This window comes from Polistes dominula, unplaced genomic scaffold (assembly GCF_049000335.1).
Source record: "Polistes dominula isolate Pdom_NZ unplaced genomic scaffold, Pdom_raw_medaka contig_24, whole genome shotgun sequence".
Lineage (NCBI taxonomy): Eukaryota > Metazoa > Arthropoda > Insecta > Hymenoptera > Vespidae > Polistes > Polistes dominula.
This window is the reverse complement of record NW_028301150.1, coordinates 5,713,260-5,732,584: the sequence shown is the minus strand read 5'-3', so window position 1 is coordinate 5,732,584 and position 19,325 is coordinate 5,713,260. Positions and strand designations below refer to the sequence as shown.

At 28.6% G+C, this 19,325-nt stretch overlaps 5 protein-coding genes across 6 annotated transcripts; all 5 read left to right on the top strand.

The window, feature by feature from the left end:
* Positions 1-381: 381 nt before the first annotated feature.
* LOC107066484 (uncharacterized) lies at positions 382-1,129 on the top strand. Its single transcript, XM_015321137.1, has 3 exons — positions 382-480; positions 632-758; positions 855-1,129. Exons 1-3 carry the CDS (start codon positions 382-384, stop codon positions 1,127-1,129), a joined length of 501 nt encoding a protein of 166 aa, XP_015176623.1.
* Positions 1,130-1,689: 560 nt separating this feature from the next.
* Positions 1,690-4,832, top strand: LOC107066485 (uncharacterized). The gene is given in 7 exon segments (XM_089177603.1): positions 1,690-1,871; positions 2,518-2,641; positions 2,715-3,173; positions 3,343-3,636; positions 3,639-3,735; positions 3,984-4,195; positions 4,554-4,832. Coding segments are annotated over 7 exon segments (1,647 nt in total).
* A 1,381-nt stretch (positions 4,833-6,213) lies between these two features.
* LOC107066618 (esterase E4) lies at positions 6,214-9,536 on the top strand. Its single transcript, XM_015321419.2, has 8 exons — positions 6,214-6,579; positions 7,224-7,349; positions 7,483-7,654; positions 7,713-8,089; positions 8,160-8,340; positions 8,406-8,599; positions 8,683-8,830; positions 8,989-9,536. Exons 1-8 carry the CDS (start codon positions 6,367-6,369, stop codon positions 9,318-9,320), a joined length of 1,743 nt encoding a protein of 580 aa, XP_015176905.2. The 5' UTR covers positions 6,214-6,366; the 3' UTR covers positions 9,321-9,536.
* Positions 9,537-9,691: 155 nt separating this feature from the next.
* LOC107066620 (esterase FE4) lies at positions 9,692-13,205 on the top strand. Of its 2 annotated transcripts, none has more exons than XM_015321421.2 (8): positions 9,692-10,289; positions 10,728-10,853; positions 10,965-11,136; positions 11,202-11,578; positions 11,660-11,831; positions 12,115-12,308; positions 12,388-12,535; positions 12,734-13,205. In XM_015321421.2, the coding sequence occupies exons 1-8, from the start codon at positions 10,086-10,088 to the stop codon at positions 13,063-13,065; spliced, it is 1,725 nt and encodes a 574-aa protein (XP_015176907.2). In that variant the 5' UTR covers positions 9,692-10,085; the 3' UTR covers positions 13,066-13,205. The 2 variants fall into 2 exon arrangements, with proteins under 2 accessions (XP_015176907.2, XP_015176908.2); XM_015321422.2 differs by having other exon boundaries at positions 12,419-12,535; positions 12,734-12,781.
* Positions 13,206-14,313: 1,108 nt separating this feature from the next.
* LOC107066619 (esterase E4) lies at positions 14,314-17,826 on the top strand. Its single transcript, XM_015321420.2, has 8 exons — positions 14,314-14,714; positions 15,145-15,270; positions 15,382-15,553; positions 15,613-15,989; positions 16,070-16,241; positions 16,634-16,827; positions 16,901-17,048; positions 17,378-17,826. The coding sequence occupies exons 1-8, from the start codon at positions 14,511-14,513 to the stop codon at positions 17,707-17,709; spliced, it is 1,725 nt and encodes a 574-aa protein (XP_015176906.1). The 5' UTR covers positions 14,314-14,510; the 3' UTR covers positions 17,710-17,826.
* The last annotated feature ends 1,499 nt before the right edge of the window (positions 17,827-19,325 follow it).

Sequence of the window (19,325 nt, the reverse complement as noted above, 5' to 3'; positions counted from 1 at the left end):
AAATAGTATTCAAAGTAAATGGATTTGTATAATTTATTTGATTTTGAATATGGTATCGCAAATGTGATTTTAAAATTCAAAAATAAATATTGAAAAGATTGTACGCCATGATTTCTGAAGTACTGTACTATAGGAATGACTAAATGAATTTTTTGTTGTCAGAGTGAACGTCGCTTCAAAAAAAAAAAACGATATTAATTTGTTTCAATCAAATCCTGTCTCACCACTTTCACTCTCAACATTTTAAATTTAACCCTAATACAAATTTCAAAATTTACAAGTCTCAAAATTAACAATTTCTCTTTAAACCAAAAATAAAAATAAAAATTATATTTTGCGAACTTAGAAGTTTATTAAAAAAAAAATTAATTCAAATTAGACATGAGTACTGATGATTCCTCCCGAAAAACATCGAGATACGATAAATTAGCAAAACCGAAATTTAAAATAGAGAAGACAAGCAACGTTAATCCGTACAAGGTATTTACATTTGGCTTTTTCCTTTTTTTTTCTTATAAATTTATATAAACACGTTTACACGTTCGTATAATAAAAAAAAAAAAAAACAGAATGAGAAAAAGATTAAAATAAAAAGGGGGGGAAATATAAAGAAAATGTTACGACGTTTCAGATAAAACCTTCGGCCTTGTCTTATCAGATAACAGATACGTTGAACAAACTTGCACAACCTAAACGAAAATCTGATGTATACGAATATCCTAGTTCATCGGCACGAACCAGTAATTCACCAAACGCAGGTTTTCTTTTCAAGCATTTATTTATTTTCCCTTTTTTTTTTAATAATTTTTCTTTAATAATTTTTTACAAGATTCGTATTGTTTTACTTTTATTAGAAAAATCGATTAAGAGAAAATTGATAAACAGTAGCGAAGAATCGAGAAAAATCAATGATCTTGGAAGGAAACAAAATCTTTTGCATTCTTATGCTCGTATAACTGCAACGAGAAACAGACGTTGTCCTAAACGTTTGCGTGAATTATCTAAATCAAAGAACAATTCTCTTGACAACGATAACGTTTATGGAAATTTCGATAAAAATTATTATCATTCTGTGAAGAATTTAACGCCAAAAACTAATCTTACTTATGGAAATCAACAGAAAAAATAATAAAATTTTGTAAAAAGAAGAAGAAAAAGAAGCAATTTGATTTTTCTTTCTTTTTTTTCTTCGAAAAGGTTAATCAATATTTTCGAAAAATCTATCAAATGTATGAAACGAAAAGATATAATGTAGACAAAAAAATAATGCATTAAATTTTGGACCGATTTTAATGTTTTTTATTCTACGATATTTAATTTGAAATTGAAGTATTGAATATTATTTATTAGAAATAAATTGGAAATCAACTTTTTGATCGTTCAAGGATCAAATTTAATTCGAAGATCGGAACAATCGACAACCATAAAATTATGGCGTGGTAAAAGAAATTAATCGTAATTTTCGATCAAATTTTTTTTCGGAAAACAATTGTTGAAAATTTGTATCAATAAAATTTTTCTCAATCGATATAATCAAATGAAAATTAAATCATGTCTAACATAAAATATAACTTTTTAATGGAACCACAAAAAAATATCATCAGGATGAAAGCAATAACCTAAATTTAATCATCGATATCGGATCACACGGTGACTAATTTGTTGAAAGAGTTAGAAATATTCAAAGAAATGCCTTCGAGAATACAAACCAAATCGGAAATGGCACATTCGCGTAGAGTTGTCAACCTTAAAAGTAGTGCAGTTGATTCTAGAAAAGTTGCAAATACTACTAAGAAAGATACTCGAGTTTCTAAATATCCTGGTACTTCTAGAAGGGATAAAATAATACAAAAGAAACAAATTAGTGCAAGGTGAGTTGAGAAATAAATTATTATTCTTTTTAATAAAAATATACTGATACATATTAATATAAATTTTAATAATCACAAATAATGTTATTTATTATATTCAATATTATTCTATATTCCACGTTTAAAGTATAATATATGAACAATTTTATATTTACATATCTCTTACAATTAAATATTTTATATTTGCATATTGTGATGCATCTTGTTTAAAATTTATCAAAAAGAGATAAAAAATATGTTAATAAAATTTTTTCATAATATTACAATTTTTACTTATGTTAGTATTACCTTAGTCATTATTTTATCGGAAATAGTGACTCTTTTTTTCTCTTATCTTACAAATTTTTGTTTATGCGCATTTTTTCTTGGTATCTTTTAAATTTGTCAACGTGACTTTTTGGAAAAAAATTCTATTCTACGAAATATCCTTATCTTTGAATTAAATTAATTATTTATGTAACTATATATACCAATTACGATTAAAATTCGTATTCTTATCACGCGATACTAAATATAAGACAAATTTATATACTATAATATTTAAAATAGAAAAAATACAAGAACTATTTTTAATTTATTAACAGCTTATTCATATTTGTATTTAATGAAATATTAAATGTGTTCAATCGAATATGTATAATTTTAGAAATAAAAAGCAAGATAAGTTTCGAGTTAAGACGTGGCTGGAAACGCCAGCTGATTGGGCTCGGTTTGATGCTTGGGCAAAAATTAATGCACAACCACGAAAATATCCAGAACCAGAACCTATAGTAAATAAGAAATAATATTTTGTAATAAGAATAATAATAATATATAATTATTTCCTATGTTTTCAATCGTCAGATTCGACCATCAAAATCGTTGCATTTAATGAGAAAAAGGATCAATTTATTAAGCGAAGTACCAAAACGTTTTGATCCAAGTAAACACTGTAAACCGAGTGAAATAAAAGTTTCAAGAGCAGCTTTAATAGCAAAAACAACAAAACGACTTTTGAAATTGTCAATACCGAAGTTGCAAATGTACGATTATGGTCGTGAATTGCCCATTAAAATACGCAAAGCTACATTGTACTATACTCCAACTGAAAGGATAAATTATCTGAGTCAGCCTAGAATTGTTGAACGTGAAGAATGTAAATCTGTGGAATTACCAAGTGATACGAAAGATAAACGTTCCCAGAGAAAAAGATTATTAGAGTTAACGAAGAAATTGGCTGATTGTCCCGAAGGTTTGACCGATCAAGAAAGAAATGAATTGTTCACTGCTACTGGTATTAAAAGAAGTGCATTAGAGTACAAGGTAATATTTTTATTTTTAATTTTATCGATTAAACGTGTTATACAATGTTTAGTTGATCATTTATAATGTTATTATTAGTAATATTAAAATTAACCTGTGTGTGTGTGTGTGTGTGTGTGTGTATGAGTGTGTGTGTTTTTTTTTATTTTTAATTTTCTAAATACATCAGATTACTGCATGGACGAAAATTCTGGCTTTGCCAGGGTACGCGGCGCTAAAACCTAGATACGATAAAGATGCTAAGAAATGGAAGAAAATATTATTAGATAATTACGAGATAAGAGGTAAAAAGGCTCTAGAGGAACAACGAAAAAGAATGAAAGGTAGAAGAAAGAAGAAAAAAGATATACGTATAGAAAAAGATGAAGGGGACGAAATAAAAACAATCGACGAAGAAGGAAAAAATTTAGAAGATGAAAAGAAGAAGAAGGAGAGGAGGAAGAAAATTGAAGCTGAAAAAAATTGAGAAAAAGAGCTAAACACGCTTGGAGATATGCACCCTTGCCCTGTAAAACATATGATGATGCATTTTCTATTAAAAAATCTGCCTTGAATGTTGAAGGTATTTGAAAATACTAAAAAAAAAAATTTACGAAACATTCTAATCAAAATAAAATGGCAGTTGATTAACAATAAGTGAAAAATATTGAGAATGAAATTATGGTTTATTTTGTTTTTTATTTTTTATTTATAATTAAATTATTTATTTCATATTTTTAATCGTTCAATTTAATCTATTGTCATAATTACCAGCTTATTAATTCATTATATTTGTTAAATTTAAATCGTTTGTTCACTCAATACTCGTAGCTTCACCGAGAACAATCGAATTGGCCAAATCGAAAGATCGCAAAGACTTAACGATAAAAAAAGAACCATTTGAAGTAAAAAAGAGTGCACTGAGTGCTACCATTACAGGTAGAATCAATGAATTAGCTTCACCGATACAACCCAAGGATCCTGTCGAAAAACCACCCCCTCGTGAAAAAAATAAATACGGCCAACCGATTTATCCAAAACCAGTAAATCTTTTATATCTTATTAAATATCGATATACTCGAATTTTGATTCTAAAATTAAAGGTTGGATTGAAAAGTTTTCAGTACCAAAGCAAAAAGAAAAATCAATCGTTTTTCGTTTCGAATAAAGTTAAAATTTGACTGAAAAAAAATATCATGTGTGAAGATCACACATGTTAGAAGTGAAACCTTTTTAAAACCAAACTTCGAGAGAATGAGACGAATGAATAATAGAAGTTGTTTCTATGTTAGGCTCAAGATTTTTCAATCCTATCGCGTATATATATATTTACATTTTTATTTACAATAATACACCGATTTTTTTTCTTGTTTGTTCTTCCTATCTTTTTTTTTTAAATAGAAATACGGGAAAGTTTTACCGAAAACGAAACCATATAAAATGGGAGAGTGTCCAAAAGAGGAAGATAAAAAGGAAAGGAAAAAGAAGAAAGTAAAACCAATCGATCCTATCGTTTATCAACCAACTATCGATCCCTGTATAGATCTAGAAATGGCGAGAAAACAAACAAGAGAGAGAAAGAGGGCTGAACAAATATTAAAAATGAAACGTCAGCAAAGAAAAACCGAGCAAGAAGAGAAGAAAGTTGAAAATGATGAAATTGAAAAAGAAGAAAATTAAATGTGTATTTTAAAAATAAAATTTCATAGATCAATAATTTGGATAAATTTCATGCAAACTGATGAATCAATTCCTAGAAATAATTAATTATTAAAATAGAATGAAAAATACTTATAAACATTAATTTAAATTCTATTATGATGTAGAATGTTTTTCTTGAAATATCACCTATTCGTCACCATCATGTTGTTTCATCAATCCTGTTATCCAATACTACATCTAAATGGATACACATATATTATATCTCAATTCATCGTAACACGCGTTCTACATAAATGATTAGTTTCCTTATCTCCTTAGAACCGTTCCAGGAAATTCAATGTTGTGGTCTAATTTATTTTAATAAGTTGGAAAAACCCAGGTGAAGAAAATGGATATCAACATAAAGTAGATATGAGATATTCAACAATAATTAATAAAAGAAAAGAATTTAATAAAATTATTCTTCGCGTGTTTACTTCGGTAAAAATCGTTTTATCGTTTTAATGCATGTGTGTGACGTTATAATATAAAATTAAAAACATTAACAGTAGATATAACATATTTATCGACAGAAATTTATTATCCAATTTATTACTTATCTAAACTAATGATATTTTCGAACTAACATATGGATATCATTATAAGTCTCGTCGATTATATAATAAGAAAGAGATCAAATATGTATAAATGATAATAACAACGACGAGGAAAAGTAGTAAGTAATGTTATCGGGTATTATTAAAAATTCGTTATTTTGTTAGATAAAATAAATCAGAAATAATGTTATTTTCATCGAAGACTCATCTCTAAAAAAAATTTCCATGTTCTTATGTGTTTTATAATTTGAATCATTGCTAAATAGAGAATGTATATACTTGTTATACCTTTTTAAAATGAAAAATAAAAAAAAAACTAAAAAACAAAGAAGTATAAAAGAGAGGAAAAATAAAGTAAATCTCTTACAGAACGTATATAGTATGTTTGAAGAATTCACAATGAACAATGAATGTAATAATACGTGACCCCATTTAAAATCTTGTTTCGTCATATTTTGAGCTTATTATGACTTGGAAAAAAAAAGAACAAAACGAAACATACGTTCTTACCTAGAAAATGATATTTTATTATCAAATACTCAAATATAATAAATTATGAATAAAATAGCAAAATATTATTTTAAGATTACAAAAAAAAAGAACAAATAAAGAAGTAGAACAAAAATTCATTTTATATATATTGGATATATATTCAACAGATAACCTTCAAGTTACAGACGACCTTAAATAAGGCAAAAGTTACTACAATACATCGGTGTTATTCTTGGTAAGATAATCGGGGTTTCTCCCCACCCCACCTATCTTTTTCCTCTTGGATGAAGAGAGTATATAAATTGCATTACACTGTCCTTGAACGCGCCAGAATCTTTCCTTGAGCGTTCTCGACACTAAGGAATAAGTTCATTCACTATAGTATATAGTCACACTATCGTATACAACAGTTTATATAAATGCTATTTAAAGAACAAAATTAACCAAAATATTTTTGTCGAAACATGTCGAAAATTAGCAGACTCGTCGTAGTCTTATTGAGCACGTTTTTCGTATTGGCGATTGCCAATGATTCTACGACAGATGAAAACATAATTGTTGAAGCACCAGTTGGTAAAATTCGTGGTACATTTTTAACATCGAGATTAGGCAGAAAAATTTATTCGTTTAGAAGTGTTAGATACGGCGAACCACCAGTCGGAGAAAAAAGATTTCAGGTAATAATAACGTTAATCGTTTATGTTAAATACATTAATTAAACTCGATACAAGGATTTATTTTTTTCTATTCATACGTAGAATCATATAAATATATAGCATTTCATTATTCATGCGTTTTTGAATCGAGAAATATCATTTATATGTAATGAATTTTTATCGTTACAAACAAACAAAAAAGAAAAATAGAATAATTAAGTCTCTTTTTAAATACAATTTATTTATTTTTTTTATTTTTTTTATCCTTGTGAATCATCGTGGAAAAGGTAATAGCACGTATAGTAGTCTGCAGTGCCTTCTTCGTTGTAATATACAGGATGAGTCAAAATTAATTGGACACTTGAATATCTCTGTTAAATTTAAAAATATGATAATATAAATGGTATATATCAAAAGAATGATTTTTTTGTAGGAAACACAAATTCTGATGATTCTGTCTTTCTTTCACATTTTCTACAATAGCTAATTTTTCTTAATAAACTAAAAGTAAGATATATTTTCAGTTTTATATATTCAACTATATATCGTGATTAAAATAACATTGATAAACTTGCATCGTTTCAGACACGTGTGGAACGTGAAAAAAATTAAAACAAATATCGTATACTACTACATAAACTTAATTTTATCATTTTCTTGTTTAGGTTGCAACTCCAGTAAGAGATTGGGATAATGTATACGATGGTACTCAAGAAGGACCTGCTTGTAGTACCCTAAGTGATACACCCATATCTGAGGATTGTTTACGTTTGAATGTTTACACGACCAAGGTGAATAAAAAAAAATATATCTAACGGAATTTCGTCATTGCTTTATAATTTGTCATGTTACTTTGACGCAATCTTAACTTTAGTTGTACCAAGAATTCTCTCACGAAAGATTTTCATATAAAATTCTTTATAGTTACCAACGAAAAATGCAAAAGGCGGACATTTTAAAGGTCATCCAGTTATCGTTTATTTTCATCCTGGTGGTTTTTACTTTTTCTCCGGTCAATATCGCTTCTATGGACCAGAATATCTATTGGATCATGACCTTGTTTTAGTGACATTGAACTTTAGAATGGGAAGTTTAGGTAAAAATTTGTAAATACATTTTATAATTGTTATGTTAAAATAATTTCTGTTCGTTAGGTTTCCTAAGTACAGGAGATTCTTACGCACCAGGAAATGTTGGTTTTAAGGATCAAGTTTTAGCACTTCGTTGGGTCCAAAGAAACATTGCAGCATTTGGTGGTGATCCTAATTCAGTTACTATTGGTGGTACGAGTGTTGGAAGTATCAGCGTGTTGTTGCACATGATATCACCAATGTCGAAGGGTCTATTCCACAGAGGAATCGCTATGAGTGGTTCCCTTATATCATTAGAACCTTATAAAACAGATCAGAAAAATTTAGCAATAAAACAGGCAGAACTTTTAAATTGTCCAACAGATACATCAAAATCCATGATCGATTGTCTTAGAACGAAACCAATCGAAAGTTTCACTAAAACCATTTCACAATTCTTCGTAAGTTTGATTAAACCTACGAATCCAAACTCATATAAAATTATTCTAATAATTTAATTATTTCTTTTAGGAATTATCTATTGGTTATCCCGATCCAATGGGTATATGGGGAGGAGTTATTGAACCAGAAATAGAAGGGGTTGAAAGATTTTTAACTGATCAACCTATCGACCTAATCAGAAGAGGCAAAATCAACGAAGTTCCTCTGATTATTGGTACGACTTCAGAAGAATTTGGTGGACAGGTTATCAGTAAGTAATTTATTTTTAAAAAATTATTTTTTCTGTTAATTTAATCGCATTTCAATTATCTTTAGCTATCGATCAAAAAGTACGAAATGGAAATAATTCAGTGTTCGATCTTTTAAATAACGAATGGGAAACCGTAGCACCGATCAGTCTTATGTACGAAAGAGGTACACCTCGTTCGAAATTTATTAGTCAAGTATTAAGAAGAGCCTATTTTGGCAGTAACCCTATCGGTCGACATTCGTACGATGACATAGCTCACGTGAGTAAATCATCGAAATATATATCATTCGATTAGAATGATATCGATTTTGTATAAATAAACAAAACTTTTTTCCTATTCAGATTTATAGCGATAGAGTTATCGTATTCCCAGTATATCGTGCAGTTGAACTATTTTCCCAAAATAGCAAACTTCCAGTATATATGTACAGATTTTCATTCAGAGGACGTTACAGTTTCGCTATGTGGAATAATACAACCCCATACAAAGGTAAACAAATTTTCTGATCAAAAAATCAAAATAATCTCTAATTCTATAAAAAAAAAAAAAAAAAAATAAAAAAATAAGAATTGTTGAACAAATAACTTTAATTTTATCGATATTTCAAAATTTGATCACATCTTTGACACTTTGATTATTTTTTTTAGAACCTGTACACCACGATGATCAACAATATCTATTTACCATGAATGCCATTTTTCCATTTTACAATGGTTCGGATCCAGAAGTTCCAATGATTGAACGTAGTACCGCAATATGGTCACATTTTGCACGTACCGGTGAACCCATTCCAAGGAATAACAAATTGTTTAAAAACGTTGTGTGGGATAGATTCGAAACGCCGAAGGCCAATTATTTAGACATCACACTGAATCCCATAATGAAACGGGATATATATCCGGAAAGAATGAGTGTATGGGAGGAATTATTCCCTTTGCCACCATTACCTGTAGATTCAACAAAATCTGCAGCTCATTAATATGAAACAAATATTCAAATACGTCTCATATATATATAATGTTTTTGTTTTTTTATTAGATATAGAAAAATAGAATTCTACTGTATGTATGATAAAATATAATATAAGAGAGTTCTATTTTATATTTTATATAAACGTGCATTATAACATATTTATGTATTATGGATGTATCTATAAAAATTTAGTAAATGTAATTAAACAAAAAAAAAATCAAAATAGTGAGTATTACTAAAAATTGCAAACAGAATTCATTGAATTATTAAAACTAAAGAAAATATTTTCTTAACATCTTCTTTTTTTGCGAGGTAAAATTATCAAGAATACGATAGACTAATGAATAAATTTTCGTAACGTTAAAATATAGCTGTACAAACATAAATTACACAAACACAGTGAAATGTTACTTTTGAAAATAACAAAATTATTCTTAATACATATTCCGTTTACCTTCAAAGTGTTGATAACCTTAAGAAGACGTGAGTTGTTGCATTTTATAGACCTTGTTCTTGGTGAGATTATTCATATCCCCTACTCTTTTTTCTCCTCTCTCTCTCTTCCCCTATTCATTTCTTTTTCCTCTTGTTAGATAAAGTACAAAAATTCTTTAGCAATGTCCATGAACGTCTCAATCTTTCTTCAGTGCAGTCAACACTCGTGAGGAAGAAGTTATATCAATATCGTTTACGAATAACAAGGTCAAAAGATACGCAAATTAATATGATTGTTATTTAAAAAAATAAAAAAATAAAAAAGAAAACACAAAAAATGTTTAAAACGTGCCAGTTAGTAATTTTGTTTGCGTTGTTTATCTTTATTGTTGCAAATGAATCAACTTGGGAAAATCCAATAATTGAAGCACCTGTTGGAAAGATTCGAGGATCTATCTTAACTTCGAGATTAGGCAAGAAAATCTATTCGTTTCGAAGTGTAAGGTATGCAGAACCTCCAATTGGAGAAAGAAGATTTCAGGTAAGAAGTATTAATAATATATTCGTGTTTTTCACTATGGCAATTAAAATTATCATTGACTTTATCAAAATATTATTTCTTTGTACGTTTTTACTCATATATACATTTGACCAATTGACATTGTTTATTATCGAAAAATTTTCATCTATAAATTATAAAACATTTCTAACGAATTCTTTAACCTGGAAAAAAAATTCCTACGTTTTTCGTTTAAATAGAGTCATTGTTAAAAATATACAAAATTACGATGAAGCGTTGTTTAAAGTAAATACATGTGCAGGTGCTAACAATAATTTAGTGTTTTTAATAATATATTGTTATTTTAACGTGACAAGGATAATCTTACACTTTATCAAATACACCTGTATTACATTCCTAGAAACAATTAAATAAATGTTGGAATATTGCTGCAATCTTGCTTTTATCATTTATTTTTAGGTTGCAACTCCAGCAAAAGATTGGAATGGTATATACGATGGCACTCAGGAAGGGCCTGCTTGTCCTACTTTAAGTAGAACACCTATATCCGAGGATTGTTTACGTTTAAATGTCTACACGACCAAGGTAATTCAGAAATTATTTGAACAGATTTGTTTACGTTATGACTATGAGTTGTTATGTTGATTTGTTCTAACAGAATTTAATAAAAATAAATTACAATAATATTCTTTATAGTTACCATCGCACAATGCAAAAGGCAAGAATTTCAAAGGTCGTCCAGTTCTTGTCTTCTTCCATCCCGGTGCATTTTATTCCTTCTCTGGTCAATCTCGATATTTTGGACCACAATATATCCTGGACAAGGACATTGTCTTAGTGACATTAAACTATCGATTGGGAACTTTGGGTAAAAATTTATTTTTAATATATAATAAAACACATGATTATTCATATATTTTTTGTTTTTGTTAGGTTTCCTAGCCACAGGGGATTCTTATGCACCAGGAAATTTAGGCTTGAAGGATCAAGTTGTAGCACTTCGTTGGGTCAAAAGAAACATTGCAGCATTCGGAGGTGATCCGAATTGTGTTACTATTGGTGGTTATAGTGCTGGAGCTACCAGTGTAGTATTACATATGTTATCACCTATGTCAAAGGGTCTCTTTCACAAAGCAATTGTCATGAGTGGTTCACCTACAAAATTAAAATCCTACGAAAGAGATCAATTAGATTTAGCTAAAAGGCAAGCAGTATTGTTGGATTGTCCGACAGACATAACGGAATCTATGTTGAATTGTTTTAAATCTCAACCAATCGAACGTTTCAATGAAACATTATCGAAATTTTTCGTAAGTTTTATTTGTTGAAATTATTCATAAATAAAAATTTGTTCGAATACAAAAATATATTCTTAAAAATAATTTATTCAGGAATACGGTGGTGATCCAGTGAATATATGGTTACCAGTTATTGAACCAGAAGTAGATGGAGTTGAAAGATTTTTAACTGGTCAACCTGTTGACTTGATCAGAGAAGGTAAAATCAATGATGTTCCTTTAATCATTGGTACTACTACAGAGGAATTTGGTAGAGTGGTCTTTGGTAAGTAACTGATAAACTATAATTTTTTCCACGTAGCTAAAAAACACTTATTTGTAAAAATAAAACAATTCAGTATTTTATTGAATAATTTTGTTAATATTATTGTTATATTATTTTCACCATAATAATTACTTAATATTTATAAAAAGTATATTACTTTTATTTCTTTCTTATTAAAATAAAAACAAAAACTTAAAACTCTCGCATTAAATTTAACAACTTAATAAATACAAAAAATGTTTATTGAATTTGATTTGAATAAATATTATTTTTGTTTTTATAGTTATCGATAAAAGAGTACAAGCAGGAAATACTACCTCATTCCGTAATCTAAACACAAAATGGAATACTATAGCTCCAATTAGTTTTCAATATGAAAGGAATACACCTCGTTCGAATTATATTAGTCAAGAATTGAGAAAATTCTATTTTGGTAATGAAACAATTGGTACACAATCATACGACGGATTAGCTCACGTAAGTAAATGATTAAAATTCATTCGTTAGTTTTATCGATATCAATTTTTTTATGAAACTTTTTTTATTTAATTATTAGATTTACTCCGATAGCATTGAAATATTTCCAGTGCATCGTGTATCAAAACTTATGGCTGATTATAGCAAATTTCCAGTTTATGTTTATCAATTTTCGTATAGAGGACGTAACAGTTTCGCCATGTGGAATGATACCACACCATACAAGGGTAAAATAATTCCTTCTATCTCTTCCCTAAAAAGAAAAGAAATATCCGTCATTCAAAAAATTTGATTTTTATAAAACTAAAAAAAAACTTTAAAATTCTCATAGACAAAAAGCAAATTGCATAATAATCGAAATTATTATTATAATACTTCAAATTTGATTATAACATCAATTTTATCGATTTTTATCATTTTTTTAGGACCTGTTCACCACGATGATTTGCAATACTTATTTTACATGAGTGCTCTTTTTCCTTTTTACAACGGATCTGATCCGGAAATTCCAATGATCGAACGTAGTATCGCAATGTGGACAAATTTCATGCAAACTGGCGAACCAATTCCAAGAAATAACGAATTGTTTGATAAAGTTGTGTGGGATAGATTCGAAACGGTTAACGATAACTATTTGGACATCAATTTAAATCCAACTATGAAGCAAGGTATCTTTCCTGAAAGAATGGTTATATGGGAAAAATTATTCCCTTTGCCTCCATTGCCTCACTGTATCGATAATCAAAGTAATCAATAGAACTTTGACAATGATTAAAAAGTAATATTTATAATAAAAAAATCAAACTACTTTACGCATATACTATAAATATATATTATTTTTAATAAATTATGAAGAAGATAAAATTACGCTTTTAATAAAAATTAATTATTTCTGAATATTTATATGTTATTATGTACCCCATATTATTTATTTAACCGACGTATCTACAGAAATATTGTTAACACGTTTATTATAAGACAATAATTAATTAATAAATATTAATACTACATTGCATTTAACATAAAAGAAAAGACTTCCATGTGCGATTTTAATAATTCACGTGTATCATATTTAAAATAAGGAGAAAATTGATTGAATCATAATTTACCGATTCAATGAATCATTCTCACACGATCTATATATTCCCAAATTATTTATTATATTACCTTTCTGAGATGAAGGAGAAAGAAACTGAGACCTTGAGATGTTCACAATACTTACAAGAAGAACAATTAATGATATTTCGCATAATTACTTCGTGAGAATTCGTTAAATAATTATTATGTACCATTATGGAATAAAAAATATTCGCGATAACACAGGCTTAATGGATTAAACCTTATTATTTTATTTTCTATTTATCTTGGCTAATGATATTTGACGAATTACATATGTAATGCACATGTAATTATATGTAATCTCCAAAAGTAAAATAAAAGAGGTCAGAAATCCACCGATAAGGATAACGATGAGTAATATAATTATCTCTGCTTTATGTTATTGTTTATTCCTTAATATACTAGCAAATAAAAAAAATTAAAAATAATATTTTAAATCAAACAGACGATAAAATGATATTTCGATATTTTTACTCGACTTGTGGTTCAAAGTTTATGCAAAATATAAAATATATATTATGCTTTAGAATGAAAAAAAAAGATAGAAAGAGAGAGAAGTATATGATTTTTATACTTTCCAGATGGAATTTCCCTCGAACGTCACACTACAATAAAAATAAAATATCAGAGATGTTATTACAATTTGATTTTATCAAATTCTTTTTTTATCCTAGCAATTAAGCTGTATAAATAATTTTCTCATGAACAAAAAGAGAAAATATGCACTTTTTTGAAAAAAAAAAATATGTTTTTTATTTTTCTTTTGTGTTATAAACGATCTTGGGAACGCACGTATTAGCAAACCTTATTAACCTTATTCTTGATAAGATATATCCTACCAGTTTTTCCTTGTACTCCAACAACTATACGAAGGGTATAAATACTTTACCAGTGACTACGAATGTTTCAGTCTTTCCTCGAGCGTACTCGAGTCAAGTTAGGAAAGAAATTCTTCGACATGATTGACGAAACAAGATACAAAAAATAAAACGATTGTTAGTTAAACAAAAAAAAACAAAAAAAAAAAACAAAAACAAGAGTGGAAGTATTTTTCATAAAAAAAAGAAAAAAAGAGAAAAAAAAATGTTTAAAACGTGGCAGTTTGTAATTCTGTGCGTGTTGTTTGTTTTTACGATCGCAAATGAATCAACTTTGGAAAATCCAATAGTTGAAGCACCTGTAGGAAAAATTCGTGGATCGATTCTAATGTCGAGATTAGGCAGAAAAATCTATTCGTTTCGAAGTGTAAGGTATGCAGAACCTCCAGTAGGAGAAAGAAGATTTCAGGTGAAAAATATTATTTTCTTTTCTTTGTTAATAATAATAATAATAATTATTGATTTAAATAAATTGTTTCATAAATGACAATTTTTCTAAACGATAATATTTTCTTCTATCGCGTAATACTTTTGTTAACCTTGACTTTAATTGTTATTATAATTCGAGAACATATGTATATTTAGCAAGTGTTATTCTTGGAAAATATTATAAATAAACATCTTTTTCCTTTATTCTACAAAATTTGACTCATCGCAGATTCTAAAGGAAAATTATTATTAATCATCGTGAGAAATCAATTTATCATGTTTATCTAAGTCAAACGCAGTAAGTTTGAATTACTGTATCAATGATAATCTCACATTATATTAGACATTTAACGAGAAATTGAACCTAAGTTCAATTGCTACTGCAGTGTTGCATTCTATTTTGATTTTAGGTTGCCATTCCAGCAAAAGATTGGGATGATGTATACGATGGTACCCAGGAAGGACCTGCTTGTACTACTCTAAGCAAAACACCTATATCTGAGGATTGTTTACGTTTAAATGTCTACACGACCAAGGTAATTCAAAAATTATTTGAACAGATTTGTTTGCGTTATGACTATGAGTTGTTATGTTGATTTGTTTTAACAGAATCTAATAATAATAGATTACAATAATATTCTTTACAGTTACCATCGCACAATGCAAAAGGCAAGAATTTCAAAGGTCGTCCAGTTCTGTTCTTCATTCATCCTGGTGCCTTCTACGTCTTTTCTGGTCAATCACGATTTTTCGGACCAGAATATATCTTGGACAAAGATATCGTCTTGGTGACGTTGAACTATCGAATGGCAACTTTAGGTATAAATATTTTAGGTTTTCCTAATAAAAATCATTGATACATTTCTTTTTTCCGTTAGGATTAATTAGTTCAGGAGATTATCACGCACCAGGAAATTTGGCTTTTAAAGATCAAGTTGTAGCACTTCGTTGGGTCAAAAGAAATATTGCAGCATTCGGAGGTGATCCAAATTGTGTTACTATTGGTGGTTATAGTGTTGGAAGTACCAGCGTACTGCTCCACATGTTATCACCGATGTCAAAGGGTCTATTTCACAGAGCAATCGCTATGAGTGGTTCTGATGTGTACTTGGAACCATACCCGAGAGATCAAAAACATCTAATCACGAAACAAGCTGAATTATTGAATTGTCCAACAGATACGATAGAATCTATGTTGACTTGTCTGAAAACAAAACCAGTTGAAAATTTCACCGATACTATTTCGCAATTTTTCGTGAGTCTTGGTTTATTTGGTTCATCCTAAAAAAAGATAAACTCTTAAAAATAATTTCTTTAATCGTACGATTTATTTAGGAATATTATGGAGATCCGATTCTGGTATGGTCACCAGTAGTTGAACCAGAAGTAGATGGTGTTGAAAGATTTTTACCTGCTCAGCCTGTCGACTTGATCAGAGAAGGTAAAATCAACAAAGTTCCTCTCATCATTGGTTCTAACCAAGAGGAATTTGGTGGAGTGGTATTTGGTAAATAATTACTATATTAGCTCTTTCATAAGATTCAATAAATTAATTTGTCATCATATAGCAATCTAAATAATTTACAACTAACAATAAATACTGAGACTCTTATAGACCTAAATGATTTTAAATAATTTGAAAGATATCACTGTTTTTGTGTCATTCTTGTTTTTAGAAACTTTTTTTAAATATTTAAAATATTTTTAAATTGCAGTACTGAAGTTTAAATAAATTATTTTATTGATTCTTAATCATTTAAATTACATGACTGGAAAATAACGAAGGATTGAATAAATTTAATATAAAATATGTCTTAAATATACAATTAAGAGTTCTTCGTTAAAATACATTAAAATAAATAAATGAGAATTCAATTCTATTGGTTCAATTTATTTTAGGTATCGAGAAAACCGTACAATCAGGAAACACTACGATACTCGATAATCTAAATACAAAATTTAATACCATTGCTCCCATTAGTTTCATGTACGAAAGGAATACACCTCGTTCGAATTATATTAGTCAAGAATTGAGAAAATTCTATTTCGGTAATGGAACAATTGATACAGAATCATACGATGGAATAGCTCACGTGAGTAAATGATTAATGTTTATTCATTCGTTTTATCGACGTGAATTATTTAATAAAACATTTTCTTATTTAGATCTACGCTGATAGTGTTATCATATTCCCGGTACATCGTGCAACAAAACTTATGTCTGATAATAACGTACTTCCAGTCTATTACTACCAATTTACATATAAAGGACGTTTCAGTTTTGCAATGTGGAATGATACCACTACATACAAAGGTAAAATGATTTCTTCCTTCCCCCCTCCTAAAAAAAATGAAATATTCATCATCCAAAAATTCAAATTTTATGAAACCTTATCAGCATTATCAATCTCATTGGTCCGCTGTTTAATATAACCTCCTCTAATATTTTTCATTTAAAGAGTTAGGTAGAAAATGATGAAGAAGGAATGTAATGATTTGTGTATATAATTTTGAGTTAGGGTTATGATTTTTCCCGATTTTTGGAAATAGGAAAGAATCGTGGTGACCAAGAGTAACTTCTTGAGTGCAAAAGGTTAAATTTGCTTGAATCATCATAATTATCAATATTTTGTATTTTTTTAGGTCCTGTACACCACGATGATTTGCAATACCTATTTTACATGAGTGCGATTTTTCCTTATTTCAACCAATCCGATCCAGAAGTAGCAATGGTTGAACTTTACACTACAATGTGGACTAATTTCGTACAAACCGGTGAACCCATTCCAAGGAATAACGAGAAATTTAGAAACGTTGAATGGGACAGATATGAAACACCGAAGGATAATTACTTGGACATTACTCTAAATCCTATTATGAAACAGGGTGTATATCCTGAAAGAATGGCTATATGGGAAAGATTATTTCCATTGCCACCAGTACCTCGTTCTGTTGATTGTCAACATAATCAATAAGATCTTAACAGTTATAACTATGATAAAAAGTAATCTTTTATTATATCCTTAAATGGTCATCATAACTCATGTTTTTGTAATTTATCTACACAATTATAATAAACTAAATAAAAATCATGTGTAGAGATTACACGTGTTAGAAGTGAAACCTTCAAAAAACTAAGTTTCGAGAGAATCAGACGAATGCACAGTTTCAAGAGTAAGATAATTGTAGGGTTTATTTATTATAATATTATTACTATATATAATAAAGGTCACCGGTATGGTCTCTGAGTGGAATAGCTGATAAAAAGTACACTTTTCACAATTCAATCAATAAAAGCGGAATGCTGAATGCGATAATTATAAATAGTCACCAAAATGGTAGGATGTTTATCAAAGGAAATATAATTCGTCAGAAATTAGGTAAAAATAAATAATCCTATTTTTGAAACTCAGGTATAAAATTTTTTTTGTTAGTATGGTTTTCTACTTCCCGTTTTCATCTACATTCTTGCGCTATATAACAAACATTTTAGGATAGATGAAATAAAGACGTTACGAAAAACATATGGAAAATACTGCTGGACTGAACGAAGGTTCTGGTAAAATGCAATGAAAGATCTAATAAAGATATTCTCTAGAAATGTTTTTTCAACTCTGTAGCCTACCACACTTCGAGACCCTTAGTATTTATAACATATCACGTCCTTATTCTTTAGACTAAAAACTTATCTTTCTAAATACTCTCGTCTAAATAAAGATCAGAACAACGAAAAATAAAAAAAAATGCATTGAATCGTATCGCTCTCTCAGCTTATCGAACTGTGTACACTACGAGTCTCAAATTTCATCTCTGTGCTAAGCTCCACCGATTTACGCTGGGCGTTCAACATCTTAAAAATGTTTTTATTTTATTGAAAAATTACTATAAGTTTCTTAAATACGTAAATATTATAATTTATACTATAATTTTCATATATGCATGGGTCAGTACATTTCTTTGGATATTTTTCATATAAAAATCAAATTTAATAGACATATTTTATTTTAAGGTATCAAATATATTTTATAAAAAAGCAAAATATAAAAATGTGACAGTAATTTACTTGCTTTTTAATGGAATTTGTCAGCTGCTCCTCATTTATTCCACAGTATTCTCTAATTCTTTTTTTCTGATGTATCTGGGAATCCTTTTTTTTTTTAAATATTTCAGGCAATACAAGTATTATATATTCTATGTACTTCATACTTATTTATTATAATATTTGCGAAATAAATAATTAAATATTAATTTTTCAATAAAATAGAAACATTTTTAAATAGAAAAGAAATACCATGTTAGGTAAAATAAAAACAGACAACGCACCTTCTTTCTTTATTTCGACCTTCGGTTGGTTTGGACCTTATACTTTTGTCGCATACCTACGTGCTTATCTCTGTTTATTCTTTTACTTTTCTATTGCTCGTACCTATAAACATTTCGAGTATCGAAAGAATACGTGTCCACGCTTTGTAGTATGCAGTCGCGCGCACACACACACATATAAAACTAGGAGCGATAACTACGAAGCATAGCATAAAGAGGAGACCGAGAATAGGAAAAACTGTATAGCTATGTTCCGTCTCATTCTCTC